At 71.4% G+C, this 25,124-nt stretch overlaps 3 protein-coding genes across 3 annotated transcripts; 2 read left to right on the top strand and 1 right to left on the bottom strand.

Moving 5' to 3' along the window:
• The first annotated feature begins 2,685 nt into the window (after window positions 1-2,685).
• Window positions 2,686-7,961, top strand: LOC131558338 (collagen alpha-1(I) chain-like). Its single transcript, XM_058805988.1, has 9 exons — window positions 2,686-2,878; window positions 2,943-3,233; window positions 3,315-3,407; window positions 4,190-4,613; window positions 5,009-5,886; window positions 6,289-6,886; window positions 7,064-7,196; window positions 7,730-7,773; window positions 7,871-7,961. The coding sequence occupies exons 1-9, from the start codon at window positions 2,686-2,688 to the stop codon at window positions 7,959-7,961; spliced, it is 2,745 nt and encodes a 914-aa protein (XP_058661971.1).
• Window positions 7,962-8,118: 157 nt separating this feature from the next.
• Window positions 8,119-16,922, top strand: RBM28 (RNA binding motif protein 28). Its single transcript, XM_058805569.1, is given in 19 exon segments — window positions 8,119-8,245; window positions 8,889-9,154; window positions 9,641-9,716; window positions 9,798-9,891; window positions 10,230-10,303; window positions 10,490-10,717; window positions 10,788-10,880; window positions 11,255-11,318; window positions 11,389-11,498; window positions 12,209-12,282; window positions 12,879-13,014; window positions 13,664-13,728; window positions 13,812-13,976; window positions 14,597-14,731; window positions 15,271-15,345; window positions 15,460-15,899; window positions 16,341-16,440; window positions 16,572-16,652; window positions 16,654-16,922. Coding segments are annotated over 19 exon segments (2,454 nt in total). The 3' UTR covers window positions 16,705-16,922.
• A 954-nt stretch (window positions 16,923-17,876) lies between these two features.
• LOC131558019 (leptin-like) lies at window positions 17,877-18,892 on the bottom strand. The gene is given in 3 exon segments (XM_058805568.1): window positions 17,877-17,998; window positions 18,001-18,241; window positions 18,737-18,892. Coding segments are annotated over 3 exon segments (519 nt in total).
• Window positions 18,893-25,124: the final 6,232 nt, after the last annotated feature.

Raw genomic sequence — 25,124 nt, 5'->3', positions numbered from 1 at the left:
GGGGGACCCCGGACTCGCTGTGTCCAGGGTGAATAAAAGTCTTGGAGCATCGGAGCCTGGCTTGTCCCTGTCCTGTCCCTGTCCCTGCCCCGGGCTGGCCCCGGCCCTGTCCCTGGTCCTGTCCCTGTCCCTGGAGCGGGCCCGTCCCCGTCCTTGGCCCTGTCCATGGTCCTGTCCCCCGGCTGGCCCCTGGAGTGTCGCTGTCCCTGCGGGTGCCACGGGGACCGAGGGACACACGTGGCACCAGGAGGGCGCGTGCTGTGACACAGGGTGGTGGCACACACGGGGCACGGGTGGCACACGCTGTGACACAGGGTAACACATGGCACGGGTGGCACACACATGGCACGGGTGGCACACGCTGTGACACAGGGTAACACATGGCACGGGTGGCACACGCTGTGACACAGGGTAACACACATGGCACGGGTGGCACACGCTGTGACACAGGGTAACACATGGCACGGGTGGCACAGGCGGTCACACGTGTCACGGGTGGCAAAGGTCGGGACACACCTGGGACCCCCCACAGGTGGCGCCACCCAAATAGGGGCCCCCAAATGTGGCACCTTCTCAGAAGTGAGACCCCCGGCCCCCCCCAAGTGTGGGACATCCCCCCCAAATCTGGGACAAACCCCAAACACCGGATATTCCCCTCGACAAGCGTGGGACCCCCTCCCCTACGGGGGGGCACCCCAAATGGGGGAGAACCCCCCAAAATAGGGACCCCCTTCAAATGTGGGACCCCCAGGTGTGGGACCGCTTCAAAATGTGAGACCCCCCCCAAATCTGTGAACCCCACCGTGACTCCCCCCGCAGTGTAGCCCCCACCCCAGGAGGGGACCCCTCAATCCTGCCCACCCCCCCCCGGCTGCGGGACCCCCCGAACGCCCCCCCCGCTCCAGCGGGTCCCGCAGCCGGGGGGGGCGGGGGCTGGGGCGGGGGAGCCCGGGGGGCGCGGGGGGTGGGAGGAGGAGGAGGAGGAGGAGGAGGAGGAGTGGGGGGGGGGCTCGGCCCGCCCCTCCCGCCGCTGCCGCCGCCGGGGCCGGGCCGGGGCTGGAGCCGCCGCCGAGGCCGGTGGGTGCGGGGGGTGCGGCGGGTGCGGGCTTTGGGGGTGCGGGTTTGGGGTGCGCGGGGTGCGGGGGGGCCCGCGGGGCGCTGCTGAGCGGGGCTGGGGGTGCGGTGGGGGGAGCTCGGGGGGGGGGGGGTGCGGGTTTGGGGGGCGGGGCGTGCCCGGGTCGGGGTCCCCAGCGGAGGGGGGGGCGCGGATCGCGGGGTGCCGGCTGCCGGGGGGGGGGAGGTGAGCGGGGTTTGGGGGAGCGGGGGTTCGGTTCGGGGGGCATGGGTGTGCGGGGGCGCCCCGGGGACGCGGGGGTGGCGAGCGGGGTTTGGGGGGCTCGGGGGGGGTCCTGGGGGTTCGGGGGTGCCCCCCCCGAGCGGTGCCGAGCCCCGCGCCCCCCCCGCGCCGCCCCCGCGCGCGCTGTCCCACGCACACGCGCTGGCACGCGCCGTCACGCGCGCGCACACGTGCGCGCACGCACCCACGCGCGGGAAATGGGGGGGCAGGGCCGCGGGGGCTCCGGGGTGGGGGGGCGGGGTGGGGGTGCGGGGGGGACGCGTGGGAGCGCGGGGAGGGGGGCGGCACAGGTGGGGGGGGGGCACAGGTGTGCAGGGGTGCACAGGTGGGGGGGTGCAGGAGATGCCCACCCCGGGCCGTGCCCGTGCCCCCCCCCGGCAATGTCCCTGTCACACGCGTGGGCACGGCGGGAGGGGGCGGGCGGGCGTGCGGGGAGCGCGGTTGTGACCCACGGGTGACACCGGCGCGGGGACGCGGCGTGGGGACCCCGTCCTTTGCCGTGGGGGTCTGGGGCTCGCGGGGGTGCGGGGGCGGCAATTCGGGGGGTGGCGAGTGCGGGGGTGTCCGTTGCGGGGGTGTCAGTTCGGGGGCCGTGCCGCGTTTCGGGGCGCCGCTCCGGGGGCGCGGGGCGCGCTGTCCTGCGCGGGGGCCGCGGCTCCCCGCGTGTCCCGCGTGTCGCTTCGCATCCGTCGCGCCCGCGCCGCCGCCGCCCTGACGGGCGCGGTGCCGGCCCGCGGCGACAGCCCCTGTCACCCCGATTAGCGACCTGGCGCTGTCGGGGGGGGCTCCGGGGGAGGGGACACCTCCGCGCGCCCCCGCGTGCCCCCCGTCCCCGAGTGCCACCGCCGCACCCGCGCCGCTCCCGCCCCTTCCCTGGGGGGCTCTGTGTCCCCACGGGCGCTCCTGTCCCAAACTCGGGGTGTCCCTGCTCCCCCTCGGGCCGGTCCTGGCCTCCCCCAGCGGCTCCTGTCCCCAGGTGCCCCCGTGTCCCCCCCGGGTGCCCCTGTCCCCGCTCTTGGAGCGCTCCCGTGGGTCCATCCTCGAGTGCACCTGGCCCGTCACATCGTGTCCCTGTCCCCGGGGCGCCCCTGTCCCCCCAGGTGCCGCTGTCCCCTCCTGTCCCTGTCGCTCCTCAGAATGCTCCCTGGGTACCGGGGGCTGCCGGGGCTCCAGGGTTTCATGGGGGGGCTCTGGGGTGCCATGGGGGGCGTTCTGGGGTGCCATGGGGGGCTACAGGATGCCATGGGGGGCTATAGGATGCCATGGGGGTCTCTGCGAGGCCGGGGGTGACACCCTGTCCCCCCGGCCCCCCGCCCGCAGCCGCTGCGATGTCGCCGCTGTGCCCCGCGGGGGGGGCGGCCGCCCCCCGGCTGCTGCTGGCGCTGCTGTGCGTGGCCCGGGCCGCCGCCCCCCCGCCGCCCAGCGCGCCCCCCGGGACGCCCCCCGCCCCGCACAGCGACTCCCCGGTGCTGTCCCTCAACCTGGGCCTCAACTTCAAGATCAAGGTGCGGAGCCAGGGCGGCCCGCGCCCCCCCGCGCCCCCCACCCCCGCGGGCGCCCCCCGGAGCCCGGGCCCCCCCCGCAGCGCCGCGCCCCCCCACCCCGCCCGAGCCCGGCGAGGGCTCCGCGGGACCCCCGGAGGAGGCGCCGGCCCGGGGGGGCCCCCCCGCCCGCGGGGCCGCGACCCCCGGCCCGGGGCGGCCCCGGGACAAGCAGCTGGAGCTGGACATCGCCATCGACCTGACGGCGGGGCTGGACCCCCCCCCGGGCGGCGCGGGGCCCGCCGTGCCCCCCACCAGCCTCCTGCGGGGCCCCCCCGGCCGCCCCCGGCTGCTGCCCGGCCTCTCGGAGCTGGCCGGGAGACTCAGCGCCGCCGGTGAGTGCGGGGGGCGGGACCCCCCAGAGCCGGGGAGCCCCCCGACACCGACACCGACACCGACCCCTCGGTGCCCCCCAGGGTTCCTGTTCCCCACGGGGCCCCCCAGCATCGGAGCCGAAGGGGGAAACGCGTCCCTGGAGACGGACGAGGCGGGGAGCGGCGCCGAGCCAGGTGGGGGCGGATTGGGGGGGCGGGACTTGGGGGGCTGGATTTGGGGGGGAGAAGGATTTGGGGGGGGGGGCCGGGAACTGGGGGGCCAGGATTTGGGGAGCAGGATTTGTGGGGCCGGGATTTGTGGGGGCGGGATTTGGGGGAGGAGATTTGGGGGCGGGATTTGGGGGCAGAAGTTTGGGGGTGCCGGAGTTTGGGGGCCGGGATTTGGGGGGGCGGGGAACTAGGGGGGCGGGGATTTGAGGAGGGAGAAGGATTTGGGGGGCGGGATTTGGGGGGACGGGGATTTTGAGGGGCGGAGATTTGGGGGCAGGGATTTGGGGGGACCGGGATTTGGGGACCGGGATTTGGGCAGAGCCTGGGGGGTTTATGGAGATGGGGGGCTCTGGGAACTGGGGTAGTTCTGGGGGATGGGAGTGTCCTGCATTTAAGGGGGGGCTGGGAAACAGCGGAGCCCTGGGATTTGGGGGAGTCCTGGGGTTTGGGGGGTTCTGGGAGGCCGGGGGGGGGGGTGCTGCGGTTTGGAGGGGCAGGGGGGAATGCAGGCTCTGAGGGGGGGCTGAGGAGTTCGGGGTCAATGGGGGGCATCTGGGCTTTGGGGGTCCTGCGGAAATGGGGAGATGTGGGAGTTTGGGGGTGCTGGGGAGGGGGCGCCGCCTCCCTCCGGACTCGGGTGAGATGCGGGATGTGGGGGGGTACCTGGGGGGTCCTGGGAGGAGCGGGGGGGGGGGTTCGGGATGTGAGGACCCCCACTCCCCCGCTGACCCCCGCGTCTCCCGCAGCGCCGTCCCCCGGCCGCCAGCCCTCCCGGGGGGCCGCGCCGCCGCCCGCCGCCGCCTCCGCCTGCACGCCGGGCTCCGCCTGCGGCTCGGGGGTCCCGGAGCCCGGCGGGGCCTCCCCCGCGCCCCCGTTCCCGTGGCCGCCCCACTTCGCGCCGCTGGGCGCGCCCTGGCCCGAGGCGGCGGCGCTGTGGGGCGCGGCGTGGCCCGGGCACGTCTATGGGGCGGGGGCGGCCTTCGCGCTGCTGGGGGGGCTGGGGGCGCTGCTGCTGCTCGGGGGGCGCCGCCCGGGGCTGGCGCGGCTGCTGGGGGCGCTGCTGGCGCTGGCCGCGCTCGCCCGCGCCTTCCCGCTCTTCTTCGACCCCTACGAGCTGGGGGGGCGTCTGCCGCCCCCCGCCGCCCGGGCGCTCTTCGAGCTGCCCTTCCCGTGCCTGGGCTGGGGGCTGGCGCTGGCGCCCCCCGCCGCCGGCCCGGTCCCGCTGCTGCTGGCCCTGGGGGTGCTGCACCTGGGGGGCGTCCTGGGGGCGGTGGGCGCGCTGGCGGCGCTGGGGGGGCCCCCGCTGCTGCTGCTGCTGCTGCCCCGCGCTCTGTTCGCCGCGCTGGCGGCCGCGCTGGCGCTGCGGGGGCTGCGGCGCTGCGGGGCGGGCGGGGGGCGCGACAAGCGCGGGGCGGCGGCGGGGGGGGGCGCGGGCGGGGGTCCCGCGGGCGCTGGGCGCGGCGGCGGCGGCGCTGAGCGCGGGGCTGCAGCTCTTCGGGGCCCTGCAGGCCCGGGGCTGGGCCGCGACCCCCGCGCCCGGGCCCTGGGCGTGGTGGGGGCTGCAGCTGGGGGCGCGCCTGGCCGAGCTGGCCATGGGGGGGGGCGCTGGCCGCGCTCGCCTTCGCCGCCCCCCCGAGCGGCCGCGCCCCCCCCGGCGGCCCCGCGGAGCCCCCCGAGGGCGGCGGCGGGCGGGCGGCGGGCGAGGAGGCGGGGGCGCCCCCCGAGTCCCCCCTGGACGCGGACGGGGACCCCACGGCCGGGTTCCGGCCCCCGTCGCCCATCGACCTGCGCCGCTCCATCGACGAGGCCCTGGGGGCGCCGGGCATGTTCCGCGCCGGGAACGGCGGCATCGGGGGCGCCCGGATCGGCCTCACCGGCAACGCCGCGGGCGCCGGGAACACCGGCAGCGCCGTCACGGGCGGCGCCGGTAACGGTGGGAAAGCCAAGAGCAACGGGGTCAGCGTGCTCGGCGGCACCGGCAGCACCGAGATCAGCGTCATCAGCGCCGCCGGCAGCGCCCGCAGCGCCCCGAGCACCGGCAGCACCGGCACCAGCAGCACCGCGCTGCCGGGGGGCGGCAGCACCGGGAGCGCCGGCACCGGCAGCACCGCCATGCCCGGGCTGGGCGCCGGGAGCGCCATCGGCACAGCCGGGGCTGCGGCAGCGGGCGGCACCGGCACCGCGGGGGCGGGCACGGCCGGAACGGGTGGCACGACCGGCACGAATGGCACGAATGGCACGAATGGCAAACCTGGCACGGCTGGCACGGCGGGCAAACCTGGCACGGCTGGAACAGCCGGCACCACCTGTGCTCCTGACTCAGCTGGCACAGCTGGAACACCCAGCGCAGCTGGCGCGGCTGGCAAACCTGGAACAGCTGGAGCACCTGGAACAGCAGGAACAGCTGGCAAACCTGGCACGGCCGGAACACCTGGAGTAGCTGGTAAACCTGGTACAGCCAGCACAGCCGGCACACCTGGCACAGCTGCAACAACCAGCAAACCTGGCACAGCCAGCACAGGCGCAGCAACCAGCAAACCTGGCACAGCCGGCACAGCTGGCACAGCCGGCACACCTGGCACAGCCAGCACACCTGGCACAGCTGCAACAACCAGCAAACCTAGTACAGCCAGCGCAGCCACCATACCTGTCACAGCCAGCACAGCCGGCAAACCTGGCACAGCTTCAGCAACCAGCAAACCTGGCACAGCTGGCACAGCCACCACACCTGGCACAGCTGCCAAACCTGGCACGGCCAGCGCAGCCAGCACAGCCAGCACACCTGGCACAGCTGCAGCAACCAGCACACCTGGCACAGCCGGCACAGCCGGCAAATCTGGCACAGCTGCAGCAACCAGCAAACCTGGCACAGCCGGCACACCTGGCACAGCCAGCACACCTGGCACAGCTGGCGCAGCCGGCGGGACAGAGCGTGGCACCCCCGGCACAAGCAGGGACAGCAAAACCGCGCCCCCGGGAACTGGCAGCGCCAGCACCTCAGGGACGGGGACACCGGGCACCGCCAGCACCGCCGGCGGCACACCTGGAGCAGCTGGAACCCCTGGCACGCCTGGAGCGCAGGGCCCTGCGGCGCCTGGCACCGCTGGCCCGTCAGAGCCCGGTTGCTCGGGCACAGCTGGCACAGCTGGCACAGCTGCGGTCACCCCGGGTACCCCCGGCAGCTCCGCCCCCCGCGGCCCCCCCACCGCCCCCCGCCCCTCGGGGCTGTCCCGCGCCGCCTCCTGCGGGGGGGGCCCGGCCCGGGGGGCGGATCCCGGCGCGGCCCCCCCGAGCCCCGCGACCCCCGCGCAGGGCCCGGCCCGGGCGGCGCCGCCCCCGCTGCGGCCCTCGCAGAGCTGGGCCGAGGGGAGCCCCCGGGCCGCGCCCCCCGAGACCCCCGCGGGCGGCCCCGGCCCCGGCCCCGGCAGCGACGCCATTGACTTGTAGGGAGCGGCGGGGAGAGCCCGGCCAGAGCCCCCGAGCCCCCCGGGACCCCCGAACGAGAGTGGCAACCTCGGGACCCCCTGAGCCCCCGGGACCCCCGAACGAGGGGGCGACCTCGGGACCCCCAAACTCCTGAGCCCCCCCCAAGTGCTGGTGACAATCTGGGGACTCCCCAGGCCCCCTGAGACCCCCCCCCCCCATACGGGTGACAATCCGGGGATCCCCCCCATGTCCTTGAGACCCCCAAGTGTTGATGACAACCTGGGGACCCCCACGGTGCCCCCCAGGCCCCCGAGACCCCAAATACGGGTAACAAGCTGCCCCCCACCCCCCGTGTCCCTGAGGCCCCCCCAAGTGCTGGTGACAATCTGGGGACTCTCCCCCAAGTTCCCGAGTCCCCCCGAAGAGAGGTGACAAACTGCCCGCCCCAAGTGAGCCCCCCAGGTGCTGATGAGGACTTGGGGACCCCCAAGCCGCCCCCCAAGTCCTTTAGACCCCCAAATACGGGTAACGAAGTGCCCCACCCAGAGCCTCGAGCCCTCCCATCGCTGGTGCCAATCTGGGGACCCCCCTAGCTGTCCCCCAAGTCCTCGAGACCCCCAAGTGCTGGTGCCAATCTGGGGACCCCCCAATTCCATGAGACCCCCAAATACGGGTAAGAAACGCCCCCTCCCCATATCTTTGAGCCTCCCAAGTGCTGGTGCCAGGCTGGGGACCCCCCAGACGCCCCTCAGGTCCCTGTGACCCCCCCAATACGGGTAACAAAGCGCCCCCAAACCCCCGAGACCCCCAAATGTTGGTGACGACCTGGGGCCCCACAAACTCCCCCACGGCCCCCCCAGTTCCCCCCCCACGTGTACCCAATAAAGTGCCACGTGCGAAGGATGTGTGTGACACCCCCTGAGCGCCCCCAGACCTGGGGAGGGACCCTCGGACCCCCCAGCTCCGACACGGGACCCCTGAGCCCCTCTGACCCCCCCCAGCTCCGACATGGGACCCCCGAACGCGCCCCCATCCCTGGAACGGTGCCCCAAGGGCCTCTCGACCCCCTTCCCGCGGGGTGGGACCCCCTGAGCCCCCCCTCCCGACCCCTCTGGGCTGTGCTGGGGGGTCCCGGAGCCCCCCGACCCCCCGTGCCCCCCAGGTCCTCCCAGCCGCCAGGGGCGCCCTCAGCCGGCGCCGCCATCCTCGGGCCGCTCCGCCCCGCTCCCGGCATCCCCCGCGGGCCAAGATGGCGGCGCCCGAGGCGCGCACGGTGCTGGTGCGGGGCCTCCCCGCCGGAGCCACCGCCGCGCTCCTGGAGCGGCTCTTCGGGCACCTGGGGCCGCTCCGCCGCTGCTTCGTGGTCACCGAGAAGGGTCCGAGCCGGGAGGGAGCGGGGGGCTGCGGGGAGCGGGGTGTGGCGGGGTCGGAAGCAGTGAGGGAGCGAGCTCTGGGGCTGGGAGCGGGGATTGGGGGGGCTGCAGGGGCTGGGAATGGAGTCTGGGGGGGCTTTGGGGCTGGAAACGGGGTCTGGAGGGAGGCTTTGGGGCTGGAAATGGGGTCTGGTGGGGCTGTAAGGGCTGGGAATGGGGTTTGGGGGGCTGCAGGGGCTGGGAGTGGGGTTTGGGGGGCAGAGGTTGGGAACTGAGTGGCCGGAGGGGCTAAACGCGGGGTCTAGGTGGGGGGGATCTAGGGACACAGAGGGATTTGGGGCTGGGGGGGATAAGAGCAGGGCTTTGGACGGGTCGGTGACATTTGAGATTCGGGTCTGAGCTGGGGGCTGGGACTGGGATTTGGGGCTGGGGGACACAGGGGGGGCTGGGGAGCTGTGGGAGCAGGAGTTTGGGGAGGAGGAGTTCGGGGGAGCAGGAGTTTGGGGAGGAGGAGTGTGTGAGGTCATGAACTGGGGGCAGCATGGGGTGACTCGGCGGCCTGCACGGCGGGGCTCTGGGGCAGGGCTGGATGTGGGGGTGCCGTGCCGGGGGTGTCGGGTCCCTGACGCCCCCCCGGCCCCCCCAGGCTCCCCGAAGTGCCGCGGGTTCGGGTACGTGACGTTCTCCTTGGCCGAGGACGCGGCGCGGGCGCTGCGGGAGCCCCCGGAGCTGGGCGGGCACCGCCTGCCCGTGAGCCCCGCCCGGCCGCGGGCCCGGCCCGCCCCGAGGGCCACGGACACCCCCGGGGCACGGGGGGAGCGGGGGGAGACCCCCCCGGGACCCCCCCGCGCCAAGAGACCGCGGGCACCCTCCCGCAAGGCGCGGCTGATCCTGCGCAACCTCAGCTTCCAGGTGAGGGGGGCTCCGAGGGACCCCCAAAGTGCCCTCAAACCCCCAGAGACCCCCCGAGTGCCCCCAACCCCCTAGGGACCCCTGAGCACCCCCCGAGTGCCCCCAGTCCTTCAGTGACCCCCTGAGTGTCCTCAACCCCCCAGGGATCCCCAGTGCCCCTCAGGCTCCCCAGGCCCCACGCTCTTCCCAAGGGACCCCCCATTCCCTGGGGACCCCCGTTCTTCCATGGACCCCCCCAGGGATCCCCCCAGCACTCCCCCATGCCCAGGACCCCCCAATTCCCCCTAGACCCCCCCAGTGACCCCATTCCTCCCAAGGCACGTCCCCAGCACCCCTGATGCTCCCAGGACCCCCAAACTCCTGATGTCCCTCATGTCCACAGTGCTGCCCTCTCCCCAGGGCCCCCCAGCCCCCACAAACCCCATAGTGACCCCACAGTGTCCCCCCTGACCCCTCGCTGACCCCCTGTCCCCCCCGTCCCCGCAGTGCTCCGAGGAGGAGCTCCGGGCTCTCTTCGCCCCCTTTGGCCCCGTGGTGGAGCTGAACCTGCCCCGCAAGCCTGGTGAGCCCCTGGCCCCCCGAGCCCCCCGGGTGCCCCCCAGCCCTGGGCTCACTCTGGGGTCACTTTGGGGGGCTCTTGCAGATGGGACCCCGAGGGGCTTCGCCTTCGTCCAGCTCCGCAACCTGCGCGAGGCGGCGGCGGCGCTGCGGGGGCTCAACGGGGCCCAGCTCAAAGGTCTGGGGGGCTGGGGGATTCTGGGGGGCTAGGGGGTCTCAACGGGGCCTGGAGGGTGTTTGGGGGATCCTGGAGAGAGGGCTCAGTGGGTCTCAGGTCTGAGCTTTGGGGGTTCTGGGGTTCAGCAGGGCGTCCCTGGGAAGTTGGGGCTGCTGGGAGTCTCCACACATGGGAGATCAGAGGTTTGGGGGCTCTGGGGGAAATGGGGGGTGAGGGGAGGGAGCTGGGGGATCTGGGGGTGTTGGGGGTCTCTGGGGAAGGGGCACATGGAGGGAGGGGGCTCTGGGGGGCACAGGGACCCTCAGGAATTTGGACTCTAACCCCCCGTGCCCCCCAGGGGCGGCCCCTGGCTGTGGACTGGGCCGTGGCCAAGGACAAGTACCAGGGGACACAAGGACCCCCAAAAACGCCTGGTGAGACCCCAAAACTGACCCCAAACCCCCCTCAGTGAGACCCCAAACCCCCAGTGAGACCCCAAACCCCCCTCAGTGAGACCCCAAACCCCCCTACCGCATGTGAGGGGCTGGGCTGGGGTCCCTGGGGGTTCGGGGGGGCAGAGGGAGGCAAGGTGACTCCCCCCACACCCCCTGTTCTTACAGAGAGAAAGGAGAAAGGGCAGGAAAAAAAGGAAATAGAGGAAGAAGAAGAAGAGGAAGAAGAAGAAGAAGAAGAGGAAGATGAAGGAAAGGATGAGGAGAATGAAAAAGAAGAGGATGAAGATGAAGAGGAAGAGAAGGAGGAGAAAGAGGCTGCCCAGGCACCCCGGCAGACCCCAAAAAGGGGATCAGGAGCCAGAGCTGGGCTGGGGCACAGGAAAAAAAAAGAAGGTAGAGGAAGATGAGGATGAGGATGAGGAATGTGAAGAAGAAGAAGAGCAGGAGGAAGATGAAGAAAAAGATGAGGATGAGGAGGATGAAGATGACGAAGATGAGGAGGATGAAGATGAGGAAGATGAGGAGGATGAAGATGAAGAGGATGAGGATGAGGAAGGTTTGTTGGGTACTGGCATGGCTGGGGCTGGGGGGGTCGGTGGGGTCTGGGGGGGCTTGGGCAGAGTCTGGGGCTTTGTGGCCTGGGGGGGGGTTGAGGGGAGGTTTGGGATGGGCTGGGGGGCTTTGGAGAGGTTGGGATGGGCTGGGGGGGCTCCTGGGGAGGTTTGGGGGGGTCTGTGGGGGAGGTTAAGGGGCCTGGGGAGGTTTGAGGGAGGGGCTTTGGGCAGTGTGAGGGGTCTTCCAGGGGATGGGGACATTTCTGAGGGTCCAGGGGTGTCCCGGGGGTCTCCCATGTGCCCTGGGGGTTTGGGGGGTGTCCCTGGGGGTGTCCCGGGGGTCTCCCATGTGCCCTGACCCCCCCCCCCGTTGCAGAGGAGCCCCCCCGCAGGCGGCAGCGCCCGTCGGACGTGGCCGAGGGCAGGACGGTGTTCATCCGGTGAGTGAGGGGGCTGGGAACGGGGGACCCCCGCCCTGGGCACCCCCCTGAGCCCCCCCAACCCCCCCAGGAACCTCTCGTTCGACACCGAGGAGGAGGAGCTGGAGGAGAGCCTGGCAAAGTTCGGGGGGCTCTGCTACGTGCGGCTGGTGCTGCACCCCAACACGGGCACCCCCAAAGGTGCGAGGGGAACGGGGGGCTCTGGGTGCTGCACCCCAACACAGGGACCCCCAAAGGTGGGACGGGAATGGGGGGCTCTGGGTGCTGCACCCCAACACAGGGGACCCCCAAAGGTGCGAGGGGAATGGGGGGCTCTGGGTGCTGCACCCCAACACGGGCACCCCCAAAGGTGCGAGGGGAATGGGGGGGCTCTGGGTGCTGCACCCCAACACAGGGACCCCTAAAGGTGGGACGGGAATGGGGGGGCTCTGGGTGCTGCACCCCAATACAGGGACCCCCAAGGGTGCGAGGGGAACGGGGGGACCCCCAAAGGTGGGACGGGAATGGGGGGGCTCTGGGTGCTGCGCCCCACACCGAGACCCCCAGAAAGGGAAGATCTGGGTGGGCGCTGCACCCCAGACATGGGGAGGAGTCTTGGGGAGGGGTCCCAGAGGGTCCTGGGGTATTTGGGGGGTGATGGCAGCATGGGGGGAAGGGTCTCAGATTTTGGCGGGTAGTGTATTTGGGGGTATCTGTTCTACATTTAGGGTGCCTGTCCCACATTTGGGGGTGTCTGTCCCACACCTGAGGGAGGGTCTCCACAATGGGCAATGTCCGCTGTTGGGGTGGAGGGTTATCCCATGTTTGGGGCGCCCCCACATTGGGGGTGTCCCACGTTTGGCCTTGGCTCCCACCCTGGGGGCTCCCCCTGAACCCCCCTGCCCCCCCAGGCTCTGCCTTTGCCCAGTTTGAGACCCCCGAGGGGGCCCAGAAATGCATCCAGGCTGCTCAGGAGGGGCCCGAGGTGAGGGGGGACCCCGGAGTGACAGAGACCCCCGGGGGTGGGGGGGCAGAGGGGGGTCAGGGCTCGGGGGGGGACTCAGGGGCAGCACCTGGGGGGGGTGTGGGGTTTTGGGGCTGGGATTGGGGGGGGGGTCTGGGGAATCCTGAGGGGATTTGGGGAGGGGTTTGGGGCAGGGCTTTGGTTGGACTGGGGGGGTTTGTAGGGTTCTGAAGGGGTTTGGGGGCAGTTTGGGGTTTTGGTGGGATGGGAGTTTTTGGGAGAGTTTGGGGGATTTTGGGGGGTTTGGGGGAGGTTCTGGGGGATCCTGTGTGTTAGGGGGGGGGTCGGGGAGGGTTCAGGGGGGTTTGGGGGTGTTTGGGGGTGCCCCATGCCCCCTGTCCCCGCTGTCCCAGGGCGGGGGGCTGCACCTGGGGGGGTTTAAGGGGATGTGGGATGGTTTGGGGGTGTTTGGGGGTGCCCCATGCCCCCTGACCCCCCTGTCCCCGCTGTCCCAGGGCGGGGGGCTGCGCCTGGCGGGGTGTAAGGGGATGTGGGATGGTTTGGGGGTGTTTGGGGGTGCCCCATGCCCCCTGACCCCCCTGTCCCCGCTGTCCCAGGGCGGGGGGCTGCGCCTGGGGGGGCGGCAGCTGCGCGTGGACCCCGCGCTGAGCCGGGAGCAGGCCCGGGGGCTCCCGGGGGGCTCGGCCCGGCCCCGAGGCGGCACCAGGAACCTGTACCTGGCCCGGGAGGGGGGTGAGTCTGGGGCCGCGGTGCCCCCAGCCCTCCCTGAGCCCCCATTCCCCCTCTCTGAGCCCCGTTCCTCCTCCCTGAGCCCCCTTTCAGCCTCCCCGTTCTCCTGGGGACCCCCAACCCCTATTTCCACTTGCTCCCCAAATCCCCCACCCCCCATTCCCTCTGCCCCCCCAGTGCTTCTCAAACCCTTCCCAAACCCCCCCGAGCCCCCTCTTTTCCCCGCCACATTTCTCTGACCCCCCCAGCACGCTCATTCCCAAATCTGCCCCAGCTCTCCATTATCCCCTGACCCCACAAATTCCCAAAATTATCCCATTTCCCCATTCCCAGCCACCCGCCCGGGCTCCCCCATTCCCCCAAATCCCCCCCAAACCCCTGTGGCCCCATTTCCCACCCCAATTCCCATCCTAGCCATCCATCCAGGCTCCCCCATTCCCCTGAGCCCCCCAGAGCACCCCCAAATCCACTGACCCCAGTTCCCACCGCAGCCATCCCCCCGGGCTCCCCCATTCCCCTGAGGCCCCCAAATCCCTGGACCCCAAATCCACTGACCCCATTTCCCATCCCAGCCATCCCCCCGGGCTCCCCCATTCCCCTGAGCCCCCCAAAGCCCCCCAAATTGCCTGAGCTCCCCCATTTCCATTCCCAGCCATCCGGCCGGGCTCGCGCGCTGCCGAGGGCGTCAGCGACTCGGACATGGCCAAGCGGGCGCGGGTGAGCGCGGCCCTGCGGGGCTCGGGGGCTGTGCGGGGCTGTGCGGGAGCGTCCCCAGCCCCTGACCCCCCGTGCCCCCCCAGTTTGAGGAGCTGAAGCGGCGGCGGCTGCAGGACCCCAACGTGGCGGTGTCGCGGACGCGGCTGTGCCTGCACAACCTGCCCAAGGCGCTGGACTCGGCCCGGCTGCGCGCCCTGCTGCGCAGCGCCCTGCGGGGCACCAGCCGTGCCGCCCCACGCATCACCGAGGTACGGACAGGCTGGGCATGGTCACCCTGGGTCACTCTGGGTCACCCCGGGTCACCCTGTGTCCCTCCGCATCACCCTGGGTCCCTCTGTGTCTCCCCCTGTCCCCCTCTATGTCCTTGTGTTCCCCTTGTGTCCCTTCATGTTCCTCTGTGTTCCTCTGTCCTCATCGGTCCCTATATGTCCTTCTGTGTCCCTCTGTGTCCCCCTGGGTCCCCTTATGTCCCCCTGTGTGGCCCTAGATCTCTTTATGACCCCCTGTGTGCCCCTGGGTCCCTTTATGTCCCTCCGTGTCCCCCCACCATGTCCCCCTGTCCCCCTTGTATCCGCCTTGTGTCCCCCTTGTGTCCCAGTGTGTACCTCTGTGTTCCTTTGTGCCCCTCTGGGGGATGCCCTGGGTGGGTTTTGGGGTGACCCAGGGGGTGTTTTTGGGGTGACTCCATCCCATCCCCAGTGCCAGGTGATGCGGGAGCTGCGGGGTTGTTTGGGTTGGGTTTTGGGGTGACCCAGGGGATGTTTTGGGGGTGACCCTATGCCTTCCCCAGTGCTGGGTGATGGGGGGCTGTCAGTGGGATTTGGGGTGACCCAGGGGGTGCTTTGGGGTGACCCCATCTCCTCCCCAGTGCCGGGTGATGCGGGAGCTGCGGGGCCAGGGCAAATCTTTGGGGTTCGCCTTCGTGGAGTTTGGGGAGCACGAGGAGGCCCTGGGGGCCCTGCGGCGCCTCAACAACAACCCCGAGCTCTTCGGGGCCCACAAGGTCAGTGCGGGCACCCCAAATCCAGGGGACCCCGTTTCCAGAGCCTGGAGCTGCCCCTGGGATTTCCTGGGACCCCCCGGGGGTTTTGGGGTGCCCTGGGGAGTTTGGGGTTCCCATGGGTGTTTTGGGTACCCTCTAGTTTTTGGGGTGTTCTGGGTTAGCCCGTGGTGTTTTTAGGGAGGTACCCCCTGGATTTCAGGGTGCCCTCGTTGTGTTTGGGTGTCGTGGGGTTTCCCTGAGGTTTTGGGATCTCCCAGGGGGTTTTGAGGACCTCCCCATTGCTCAGGGGGGAGGGACCCCTGCAAGTTTGGGGTGTCCCCCACAGAGTTTTGGGAGCTTTAGAAGCGTCCTCTTGGTTTTGGGGTGTCTCCCTAAGTACTTGAGGGGATTTCAGGATGCTCCCCAGTGTCTGGGGGGTTTTGGGGTGCCCTCTTGTTGTTTGGGGTATTTGGGGGGTGCCCACCGTGGTGTGTGGGGTATTTGGGGGGTGTCCCCCCCGTTTTTGGGGCGTTTTTGGGGTGCCCACCGTGCCCCCCCAGCGCCCGATCGTGGAGTTTGCGCTCGAGGACCGGCGGAAGCTGCGGCTGCGGGAGCAGCGGATCCAGCGCGGGCTGGTACGGACACCCTGACCCTGTGCCCCCTGACCCTGTGCCCCCTGACCCTGTGCCCCCTGGGGCTCTCAGTGCTGACCCCACACTGACCCCACACTGACCTTTCTTTCCCCACAGCTCAAGGCCAAGGCCAAGGCGGCTGCAGGAGCCCCAGAGGGTCCCCAGGAAGGCCCGAACCCCCCCAAGGAGCAGCCAGCCCGCCCCAAGGGGCACCCAGCGCCCCCCAAGGGGCACCCAGCGCCCCCCAAGGCACAGCCAGCCCCACACAAGGGGCACCCAGCGCCCCCCAAGGGGCACCCAGCGCCCCCCAAGGCACAGCCAGCCCCACACAAGGGGCACCCAGCGCCCCCCAAGGGGCACCCAGCGCCCCCCAAGGCACAGCCAGCGCCCCCCAAGGGGCACCCAGCCCCCCCCGCAGGCTCGGGGGCCCCCCCGGCCGCCCCCCAGCCTCCCCCCGGGACCCCCTGGGCCGGGTTCCGCACGCAGGGCCCGGGGCTCCGGGGGGCTCCCGGCACCAAGGTGCTGGCCCTGCCCTCCCACCGCGGGCCCAAGATCAGGTGAGGGGGGCCCTGTGCCCCTGGGCTGAGCCCTTTGCTCCCCTTCACCCTCAGTGTTCTCCCCATTCCCCTTTTCCCCTTTTTATTTCCCCATGTGTCCCCTTTTTCCACCCTTCCCTTTTCCTCTCCTTCCCCCTTCCACCCCTTCTCCTACCTCCCATTCCCTCATTTCTCCCCTTTTCTCCGCCCTCTTTTTTCCCTCATTTCCCTTTCTTTTCCTTCTCCTTTCCCACCCTTTTTCTGCCCCGTTTTCCTTCCCTTCCCCATCCCCATTCCCACCCCATTCCCTCCCTTTTCCCTCTCTTCTCTCCCCTCTTTACCCTAAACCTTTTTCCTTTCCCTCCCCATTTCCTTTCCCCCTCCCGGGTGTCTCTGCCCCTCGGGGCACCCCGGGGTCTCCCCCCAGTTCCCCCTTTTCCCAATTTCCCCCTTTTCCCCCAGGAAACGGGACAAGGGCAAGAAGGCTCAGCAGCCCCCCAAGCCCCCCAAAGCCCCCAAGGCCTCTCGGCGGCGGGAGAAGCTGCGGGTGCCCCCTCCCCAGGTAGGCATTTGGGGTCTCCTCTGGGAATTGGGGCCCCCCAGCCCAGCTTTGGGGGTCCCCCTGACCCCCCAGTGCTTCCCCCAGCCCCCCCGGGGTTTTGGGGTCCCCCTGACCCCCCCGTGTGTCCCCAGGGCCAGCGGCGGCGCCGGGGGGGCCCCGGGGGGGCCGAGGCGCGCTTCCAGGAGCTGGTGGAAAGGTACAAGAGGAAGATTTTTGGGGAGCGACCCCCCCACGGCCCGGGGGGGAAAGTGGTTCGAGAGCTGAGGCTCCGCCAACCCCCCCCGGCACCCCAAAACCCTCCTGGGGGTGCCGGGGGTCCCGCACCTTACAGGGGGGTTTGGGGCGCTGCCCCCACGTGCTCTGGGGGGGGCTGGGGGTGGGACCCTGCCCTGGGTCCCTCCTGGCTCCCCCCAGGATTTGGGGGGGCTCCCCCCCCCTATGGCTCTGTGTCTTCCTGGGTTGTAATAAAAATGGGTTGTAATAAAAATGGGGTTTTTTGAGGAAAATTTGGGCTCTTGGTGCCACCCCTCACCTTGGGGACCCCAAAACATCTCCCGGGGCTGGGGGGCAGGGAGGGGGGCTGGAGACCCCCAGGGGGGATCGGGGAGGGGGGGTCCCATGAGTTTCAGGTCCCGTGGGTCCCCCCCGTGTGTGACACGCCCTGTCCCCCTCATCCTTGTGTCCCCTTTGTCCCCCTGTTCCTCTCTCCCTGTCCTGGGGGTCCAGCCCCATCCCGTGTCCCCAGACTGGGTCACACCAGGCCGGGGGTGGCAGAGCCACCAGCGACTCATCAGCTGCCACTGAGTCACGGGCGTGTCCCCGTGTCACCCCTGCCCTGGGGCCAGCACATCCCAGGGCCCCACTGTCCCTTGTCCCCAGGTACCCCCATGTCCCGAGGGGTCCCTTGGCCCCGTGTGGCCGCTGTCCCAAACGTCCCTTGTCCCCAGGGGTCCCATATCCCTGCAGTGTCCCTTGTCCCCAGGGGTTGTCCCTTGTCCCCGTGTGGCTGCTGTCCCTTGTCCCCAGGGCTCCCATGTCCCACAGGTGTCCCTTGTCCCCAGGGGTGTCCCTTGTCCCCAGGTGCCCCTGTGACCCATTTGGGGCACCTGGGGACCCCTGTGGATCCCATTTCTCAGGGGAGTCCCTTGTCCTCGTGTGGCTGATTGTCCCCAGGGTTGTCCCTTGTCCCCAGGGTTGTCCCTTGTCCCCAGAGTCATCAGAGACACGCCTGAGGCTGCTGGAAAAGGGGCTTTAAGTTAAATAAATTAATAATAACGGTAACAGTAATAATAACAATAGCAGTAACAGTACTGTTGTAGAAAAAGGTGCGGGCAGCAGCTGGAGTCGCTCCGGTGTCCCCAAGGAGCTCCTGGTCCTGTCTGGGTCCTGCTGAGCCCGGCTGAGGTCCTGGCGGTGTCCGGGGGTCCCGGGGGTCCCTAGCACGCGGGGACCCCCTCGAGGCGGGCGGCGACGCCGTCCAGGCAGCCGCGGAGCCGCGCCAGGGCCACCCCGGCCAGCGTGTGCGGGGCCTCGCCGTGCGGGGCGGGGGGGCGCGGGGGGGCGCGGGGGGCGCGGGGCAGCCCAGCAGCGCGCCCAGCACGCCCAGCACGCCCAGCAGGTTCTCCAGGTCGTTGCTCACCTGCGCCAGGCGCGCGTCGGGCCCGGGCAGCGCCGCCAGCAGCCGCTGGAACAGCTGGAGCCGCTGGGCGGCCCAGCCCAGCCCCGGGGGCGGCCCCCCGTCCGGGAGCGCCCCCTCCGGGACCCCCTCCAGGCCCGAGATGCGCAGGGTCAGCGGGAACAGCTGGGGGGGCGCGGGGTGGGGGCGTCAGGGCAGGGGGGACACCCGGCCAGCCTTGGGGAGCCCCCTGGGCACCCCGGTTTGGGGCACAGAGCCCCCCCAGCTATGGCTGTCCCTGCTTGGGGACCCCAACCCTCGGGGGACAGACCCTGGACCCCCTCCGTGGAGGTTCAGACCCCAAATCTCCCCGAGACCCCATCTCTCAGGGTGCAGACCCCAAATCTCCCCCAGACCCCATCCCTGGGGTGCCCGATTTGGGGTCATAGCCCCCAGACTCACCCAGCCCCAGGCGCCCCTTCCTGGGGACCCCCCAAATCTGGGCACGGGGTCCACCCCCCGGAGACCCCACCCCACTTTGGAGAACAGGATCCCCCCACAGTGAGGACCAGCCCCCCAGTGTGGGGCACGTCCCCCCACAGTGTGGGTGTCCCCCAGCCCCTCCCGGGTGTCCCTGCTGTGTCACAGCCCCAGCCCCCCCGTGGGTGTCCCCGGTGTCACCTGGAGCTGCTGCAGGCGCGTGCTCAGGGTCCGGGTCAGGGCCCGCGCGTCCGCCCGGACCCTCTCGAGCCGCACGGGGCGACCCCCGCCCGCCGGCACCGCCGCGGCCACGGCCAGGCACAGCAGCGCGCACAGCGACGCGCCGGGAGCCCGCATCCCCCCCGCGGCCTCTGCGGGGACGCGGCTGTCACCCAAACGGCCCGGGTCACCCCGGGGTGCCGGGGCAGCGCCGGTGTCCCCGGGACAGCGCTCAGGGACACGCGGGAAGCGGCGCCGCGGGCACACGGGGCGCTCGGCACGGTGGCACCGTGTCCCCGCTGGCACGTGCGCCCGGGCCGTGTCCCTGACGCCTTCCCGGAGCCCTTTGGCACCTGTCACCAGCGCCACCACCGCGGCCTGGCCCTGGCCACGCGGGGACAGCCACAGTGACAGTGACGGTGACAGAGCGGGCTCGGAGCGGGGACGGGAGGGACGCGGTGGCGTTGGGTCCCCGGGGCTGTGTCACCTCCCTGGGGGTGCGGGACGGACACTGGGGGGACCTTGTCACCCACAGCTCGGGGATGGGGGGGACGCGGGGACATGGGTGACACAGGGATGAGGGGACACGGAGGACCTGGGGTGCAGAGGACAGGGGGACACGGGTGACACAGGAACGGGGGGCACACGGGAGGGGGGGACACAGGGATGCGGGAACACGGGGCTGTGCTGGTGACGCGGGGTCAGGGGGACACCGAGGGGACACGGGGACAGTGCCACTCACCGGAGCCTCGCACGCCCTCGCTGAGCCTGGAACGAGACGGCGCCGGTGACGGAGGGACACGGGGGCCCCGCCGGTGCCACCAGCCCACCGGCCGGGGCGGGGGCCGCCCGTGGTCCCTTGGGGCACCCCCGGTGTCCCCGCGGGCCGAGGGACACGGCCGGGGCACTGCCACCACCTCGGGGACAGCAGGGGCCGGGGGGACAATGACGGGGACAAGGGGGTGCCCAGAGCCCCCGGGAGCTTCGGTGCCAGCCAGGCCCGGGAGAGCGAACCCACAGGTCCCTGGGGAGGGGGGGACACTGGGGACCCCTGGGGGTGACACAGCCCGGGACCCCCAGGGTGAGGGGACCGGGGGGGATACCCTGGGGTGGGGGTCCCTGGGAGGGGCTGGGGTGTGTCTGAGCACCCGGCGTGTTTGGGGTGCCCCTCCGGGGGTTTGGGGTGTCCCTGAGCGGGGTGTCCCTCCGCGGGATTTTGGGGGTCCCTCCGAGGTTTGGGGTCGGGCTCACCTGGTGGTCCCGCGGGTCCCGTCGCTCGCGGCCGTGGCTCCATCGCGCCGCCCCCGTTTATAGCGCGGGGCCGCTCCCGGAGCGCCGCCCGCTCCCCCCGGGCCGCCCCCCCGGCCCGACACGGCCCGAGCAGCGCGGGGGGGCCGGGACGCCGGCAGGGGGACCCGCAGCGGGAGGGGCGGGGACACCGGGGGGGCTCAGGGGGGACACGGGGACAAGCGGGGGCTCCAGGGGGGTCCCGGTTTCCCATTGCCCCCCCCGCATACGTGCCCAGGTGAGCGCAGCCCCGCGGTGACACATCCCCCGCGCGCCGTGACCGCGCACAACGCGCCCGTGTCCCCCCGTGTCCCCCCGTGTCCCCTCCACGTCCTCTCCGTGTCCCCCCGTGTTCCCCCGCCCGTGGCACTCACACACCTGGCACGGGATGGGGACAGAACAGGGACAGCAGCGATGTCCTCAAGGGTCCCAGGTGTCCCCAGGTGTCCCCAGATCCAGGTCCCCCCCACGCTGGGGACATCGCCAGGGTGATACGGGGGGGGGGGGGGGGGGCGCTCTGTAGGGGCAGGGGCGACCCCCGCCCTGTCACTGGGGGGCTCCTGTCCCCACCTGTCCCTGTCACCCCGGCCCGGGTGTCCCCAGAGGGAGGGCTGTCCCCGCGGGGGTCCCCGCGCAGGTGACGCCGCCGTTGGTGCCACCACGGTGGTGACACCGGGCAAAGAGCGCGGTGGCCCTGCCGGGAAGGGCGGCGGTGACACCGGTGACACCAGTGCCCGGCAGCCGCTGGCAGCGCCCCGGCTGGGGACACACGGAGTGCCAGCACGGTGACCCGCGTGACGTCACGGCTGTCCCCTCCCACCTGGCATCCCTCGTGCCCCGCTCCCCGTCCTCTCTGCCAGCGCCCCGTGTGTCCCCAAACCTGTCCCAGCGCCCTGTCCCGCATGTCCCGCATGTCCCCATCCTGTCCCCATGCTGTCCCGCTCCCCGTCCTCTCTGCCAGCACCTCTTGTGTCCCCAAGGGGTCCCAGAGCCCTGTCCCCACTGTCCTGCATGTCCCCATCCCTGTCCCCATCCTGTCCCCGTCACCGAGTGTCCCCCGGGGGTGGCTCGGCCACCGGGAGCCCTTGGTGTCCCCCCAGCACCCCCAGTGTCACCTCCCCAGGCCCTGGGTGTCCCCAGTGTCACCCCCTGGATGTCCCCGGCCGTGCCAGGAGCTGCGGTGGCCTCGTGCCCCCAATTCCCGCTGTCCCCCCTGCCCAGCACTGTCCCCCCGTGTCCCCGCTGTCCCCTCGCTGTCCCCCCCAGCACTGTCCCTGCTGTCCCCACAATGTCCCCGCTGTCCCCTCACTGTCCCCCCATGTCCCCGCTGTCTCCCCCGTGTCCCCGCTGTCCCCTCGCTGTCCTCCCCAGCACTGTCCCCTCACTGTCCCCCCGTGTCCCCGCTGTCCCCTCGCTGTCCCCCCAGCACTGTCCCCGCTGTCCCCTCGCTGTCCCCGCACTCACCTGGGTCCTGCTGGCTCGGCCCCCCGCGGATGCTTTTTGGGGTAAGGGCTTCCTGGCTGGGGAGGGACAGCAAGCCCAGACCGCAAAAAGACCCGAGAGGGACAGCGACGGCGGCCCCCGGTGGCACCGCGGTGACAAGGAGGGACGGGGACACGGGAGCCCCCGGGGACGGGGCCTGCGGTGGGACACGGCCCCCAACAGCCCCAGGCTGTCCCTGCGCTGGGGGGACAGGGGACACTGCCACCCACCCCCCTGTGCCACACGTCACCCGCCATGTGCCACCTGCCACGTGTGCGCTGCCACGGCCCTGGCACCCGTGAGAGGCGGCACAGAGGGACAGGGACGTGCCACGCAGTGATGGGGACAGGGCACAGCACCCTGGGGATGTGGCACAGAGGGATGGAGGTGACAGAGGGACAGGGATGTGGCACGGAGTGACAGGGACATGGCACCGAGTGATGGGGATGTGGCACAGCCCAGGGGGGACACGGGACAGCGTGGAGGAGATGTGGCTGTGATGGGGATGGCACAGAACGGCAGGGATGTGGCACAGAGGGACAGGGACGTGGCACAGAGTGACAGGGATGTGGCACAGAGTGAGGTGACATGGCACAGAGGGACATGGATGTGGCACAGAGGGACAGGGACGTGACACAGAGTGAGGTGACATGGCACAGAGTGACATGATTGTGGCACAGAGGGACATGGATGTGGCAGAGTGACATGGGTGTGGCACAGACCCACGGGGACATGGCGCAGAGCAATGGTGACATTGCACAGTGAGGTGACACGCACAGAGCAATGCTGATGTGACACAGAGTGATGGGGACACAGAACAGACACTGGGGACATGGCACAGGGTGACATTAACATGGCACAGGGTGACATTACCATGGCACAAAGTGATGGTGGCACAGGACAGAGCAGTGCCACCAACTCCTACCAGCACATCCTGGGTGTCCCCAGGCTCCTGTCCCTCGGCCACCAGAGCACCCGGGGGTGGCAGGAGGCCACCAGAGGAGCCAGTCCTTGGCGTCACCAGTGGAGCCGTGCTCGGTGTCACTGCAGGAGCCACTGCTCGGTGTCACCGTGGCTGCCAGGTCTGTGTGTCCCCCAGCACTGCAGGGACATGGCCCGTGGCCGATCCTGCCCTCGGTGGCACTGGCTGGGTGGCAGTGCCCAGTTCTGGGGTGTCCGAGCCGTGTCCCAGGGTGGTGACAGGACAAGCCCGAAGCTCCATGGCCGGGCAGTGTCCCCATGGCCCTGTGGTCCCAGGGTGGCTCTGGATGGTCAGTGTCCCCATGGTTGGTCTCTGTCCCCATGGTCACTCCATGGCTCTGTGGATGGCCGCGGTCCCCACGGTTGGTCGCTGTCCCTGTGGCTGCTCCATGGGTCTGTGGCCATCCATGGCGATGTCCCCAGCTCGGGTCCCGGTGTCCCCGAGGTCCTCTGTGGGTCTCCCCCGCTGGTGGCACTCCGGGATCCCAGGGCAGCTCCAGGGCTGGTGCCACCTGAGGCGCCACCGCAGGGACAGCAGGAAGCGGCTCCGCGGCCACCACTGATGGCTCCTCACCGACGTCACCTGGGCTGGGCTGAGGTGCCACCATCACCTGCCAGCAGTGAACGTGTCCCTGCTCCAGCCCACGTCATCCCCAGCCCGTGATCCTGCTCCGCCCCGTGTCCCTGTCCCCATCCATGTCCCTGTCCTCATCCCACATCCCCATCCCCATCCATGTCCCTGTCTCCATCCACGTCCCTGTCCCCATCCCACATCCATGTCCCTGTCCCCATCCATGTCCCTGTCCCCATCCCACATCCATGTCCCCATGCATGTCCCCATCCCCATCCATGTCCCCGTCCCCACCACAGGTCCCCTCTCTCACCCTGTCCCCACCCTGCAGCCCCACCAGGCCGGTGACAGGGACGGTGACACTTTGCTGGCTGCCACCCCCATCCCTGCGCCCCCCCGGGCCAGCTCCAGCCAGAGTGGGACAGGCTGGGGGGACACGGCCAAGGCCACACTGCCCTGTCACCCCCCAATCCTGAGGGGACATGCCTGTCACCCCCGGTCCCGGGGGACATCCCTGTCACCCCCTGGTGCCGAGGAGCCCCGTTTGGGGGATGAAGGGGACATCCCTTGGTGGCTGTGCCGGTGGGACCTGGGGGTGTTTCCCCCTCACCCGGGGGTCCCCCAGAGCTGGGGAGGGGGGGACGCAGAGGGTCCCTGAGCGGTGCCAGCCCCGCGGGTGACAGCACGGGGACAGTGACGGTGGCAGTGGCGTGAGTGGCACAGACCTTTCCAGATCTGCCAGGGCCGTTTGGGGGTCCCTGGTGGGGAGGGGGAGGGCGGTGTGACCCCCCCGGTGGCAGCTGGAGCCGAGGGACCCCCGGTGCCCTGGGGACAGAGGGGACACGGGGGGGGGGGGCAGGGAGGGGCCCGGGGGTGTCGCGGGGATGGGGAGGGGGCTGTGGGTGCAGGGGGGCACCCCCGGTGGGGTCCCGGGGGGTGACACTGGGCGATCCCGGGCCGCGGGAGGGGGGACACGGCCGGGGGGCCGGGGCAGACCCGGGGGAGGGGGTCACAGGCCGGGGCGGGGGCTCCCGCGGGTCCGGGGGTCCCGGGGGGCTGCAGAGCGGAGCTCGGGGTCCGGGGGCTCCCGGGGAGCGGGAACGGGGCTCGGGCTCCCGGGGGGCTCCGGCGGGCACTCCCCGTGCTGTGCTCGGGGCCGGCAGGGCGGGGGTCCCTGAGGCGGGGGTCCCGGGGGGGTGCGGGGGGGATCCCGGGGTGGGGGGGGCCCCTCGGGCGGGGCGGGGGCACAGGGGGATCCCGACCCCCCCCCGGCCCCTCGGTCCTACCTGGAGCTGCAGCCGCGGCCGCGCTGCGCCGGGGGCGGGCCCGGGGGGTCCCGGGGGGCCCGGGGGGTCCCGGGGGGGGGTCCCGAGGTGCGGGGGGGCCCCGCGGCGGCCGCGCGCGCCCCGGCGGCGGCGATTGACCCGCATTGACGTCACTGCGTCATCAGGGTTCCCCTGGAAACACGCGGGGGCTAAAAATAGCCCGGGGGGGGCGGGGGGGCGGGGCGGGGGGCGGCCCCCTCCCCCGCGTCTGCCGCTATTCTGGGGACACGGCGACAAATATAGCGCGGGAGGCCACGCCCGGCACGGGGACACCCCCGCGGGGGGGCTGCGGGACACGGGCCGGGCACCGGGACACCCGGGGGGCACGGGGGCACGGACACGGGGACACGGACACGGGGACAGGGACGGACACACCGAGGGGGACACGGGGACACGGACACGGGGACGGACAGACACCCCATGGGGGGGACGGACACGGGGACAGCGACTAGAGGGGACACCGCCACAGGGGAAGGCGAGAATCGGGGATCAAGGGGACACCGGGACATGGGGAGACCGGGAGGCAGGGCAAGGGGACACTGGGAACTGGGGACACCGGGACAGGGGGACATGCGGGTACTGGGACACCGGCACGTCAGGATATGGGGACACTGGGACACCGGGACATGGGGATACTGGGACACCGGGAAGTGGGGACATTGGGACACGCAGACACGGGGACACCGGGACATTGTGGGGACGCTGGAACACGGGGACATGGGGG

The sequence above is a fragment of the Ammospiza caudacuta genome, chromosome 5, assembly GCF_027887145.1.
Source record: "Ammospiza caudacuta isolate bAmmCau1 chromosome 5, bAmmCau1.pri, whole genome shotgun sequence".
NCBI classification, from domain to species: Eukaryota; Metazoa; Chordata; class Aves; order Passeriformes; family Passerellidae; genus Ammospiza; species Ammospiza caudacuta.
The sequence above is the reverse complement of the archived record's forward strand: the minus strand, read 5'-3'. Positions and strand labels throughout refer to the sequence as shown.

Excerpts from the sequence above, each read along its gene's own strand:
- LOC131558338 (XM_058805988.1), top strand. The coding sequence starts at position 2,686 with ATGTCGCCGCTGTGCCCCGCGGGGGGGGCGGCCGCCCCCCGGCTGCTG. Across the intron at positions 3,234-3,314 it reads CGGGAGACTCAGCGCCGCCG|GGTTCCTGTTCCCCACGGGG; the intron begins GTGAGTGCGGGG and ends GGTGCCCCCCAG. Across the intron at positions 7,774-7,870 it reads AAGTGCCACGTGCGAAGGAT|CTCCGACATGGGACCCCCGA; the intron begins GTGTGTGACACC and ends GACCCCCCCCAG.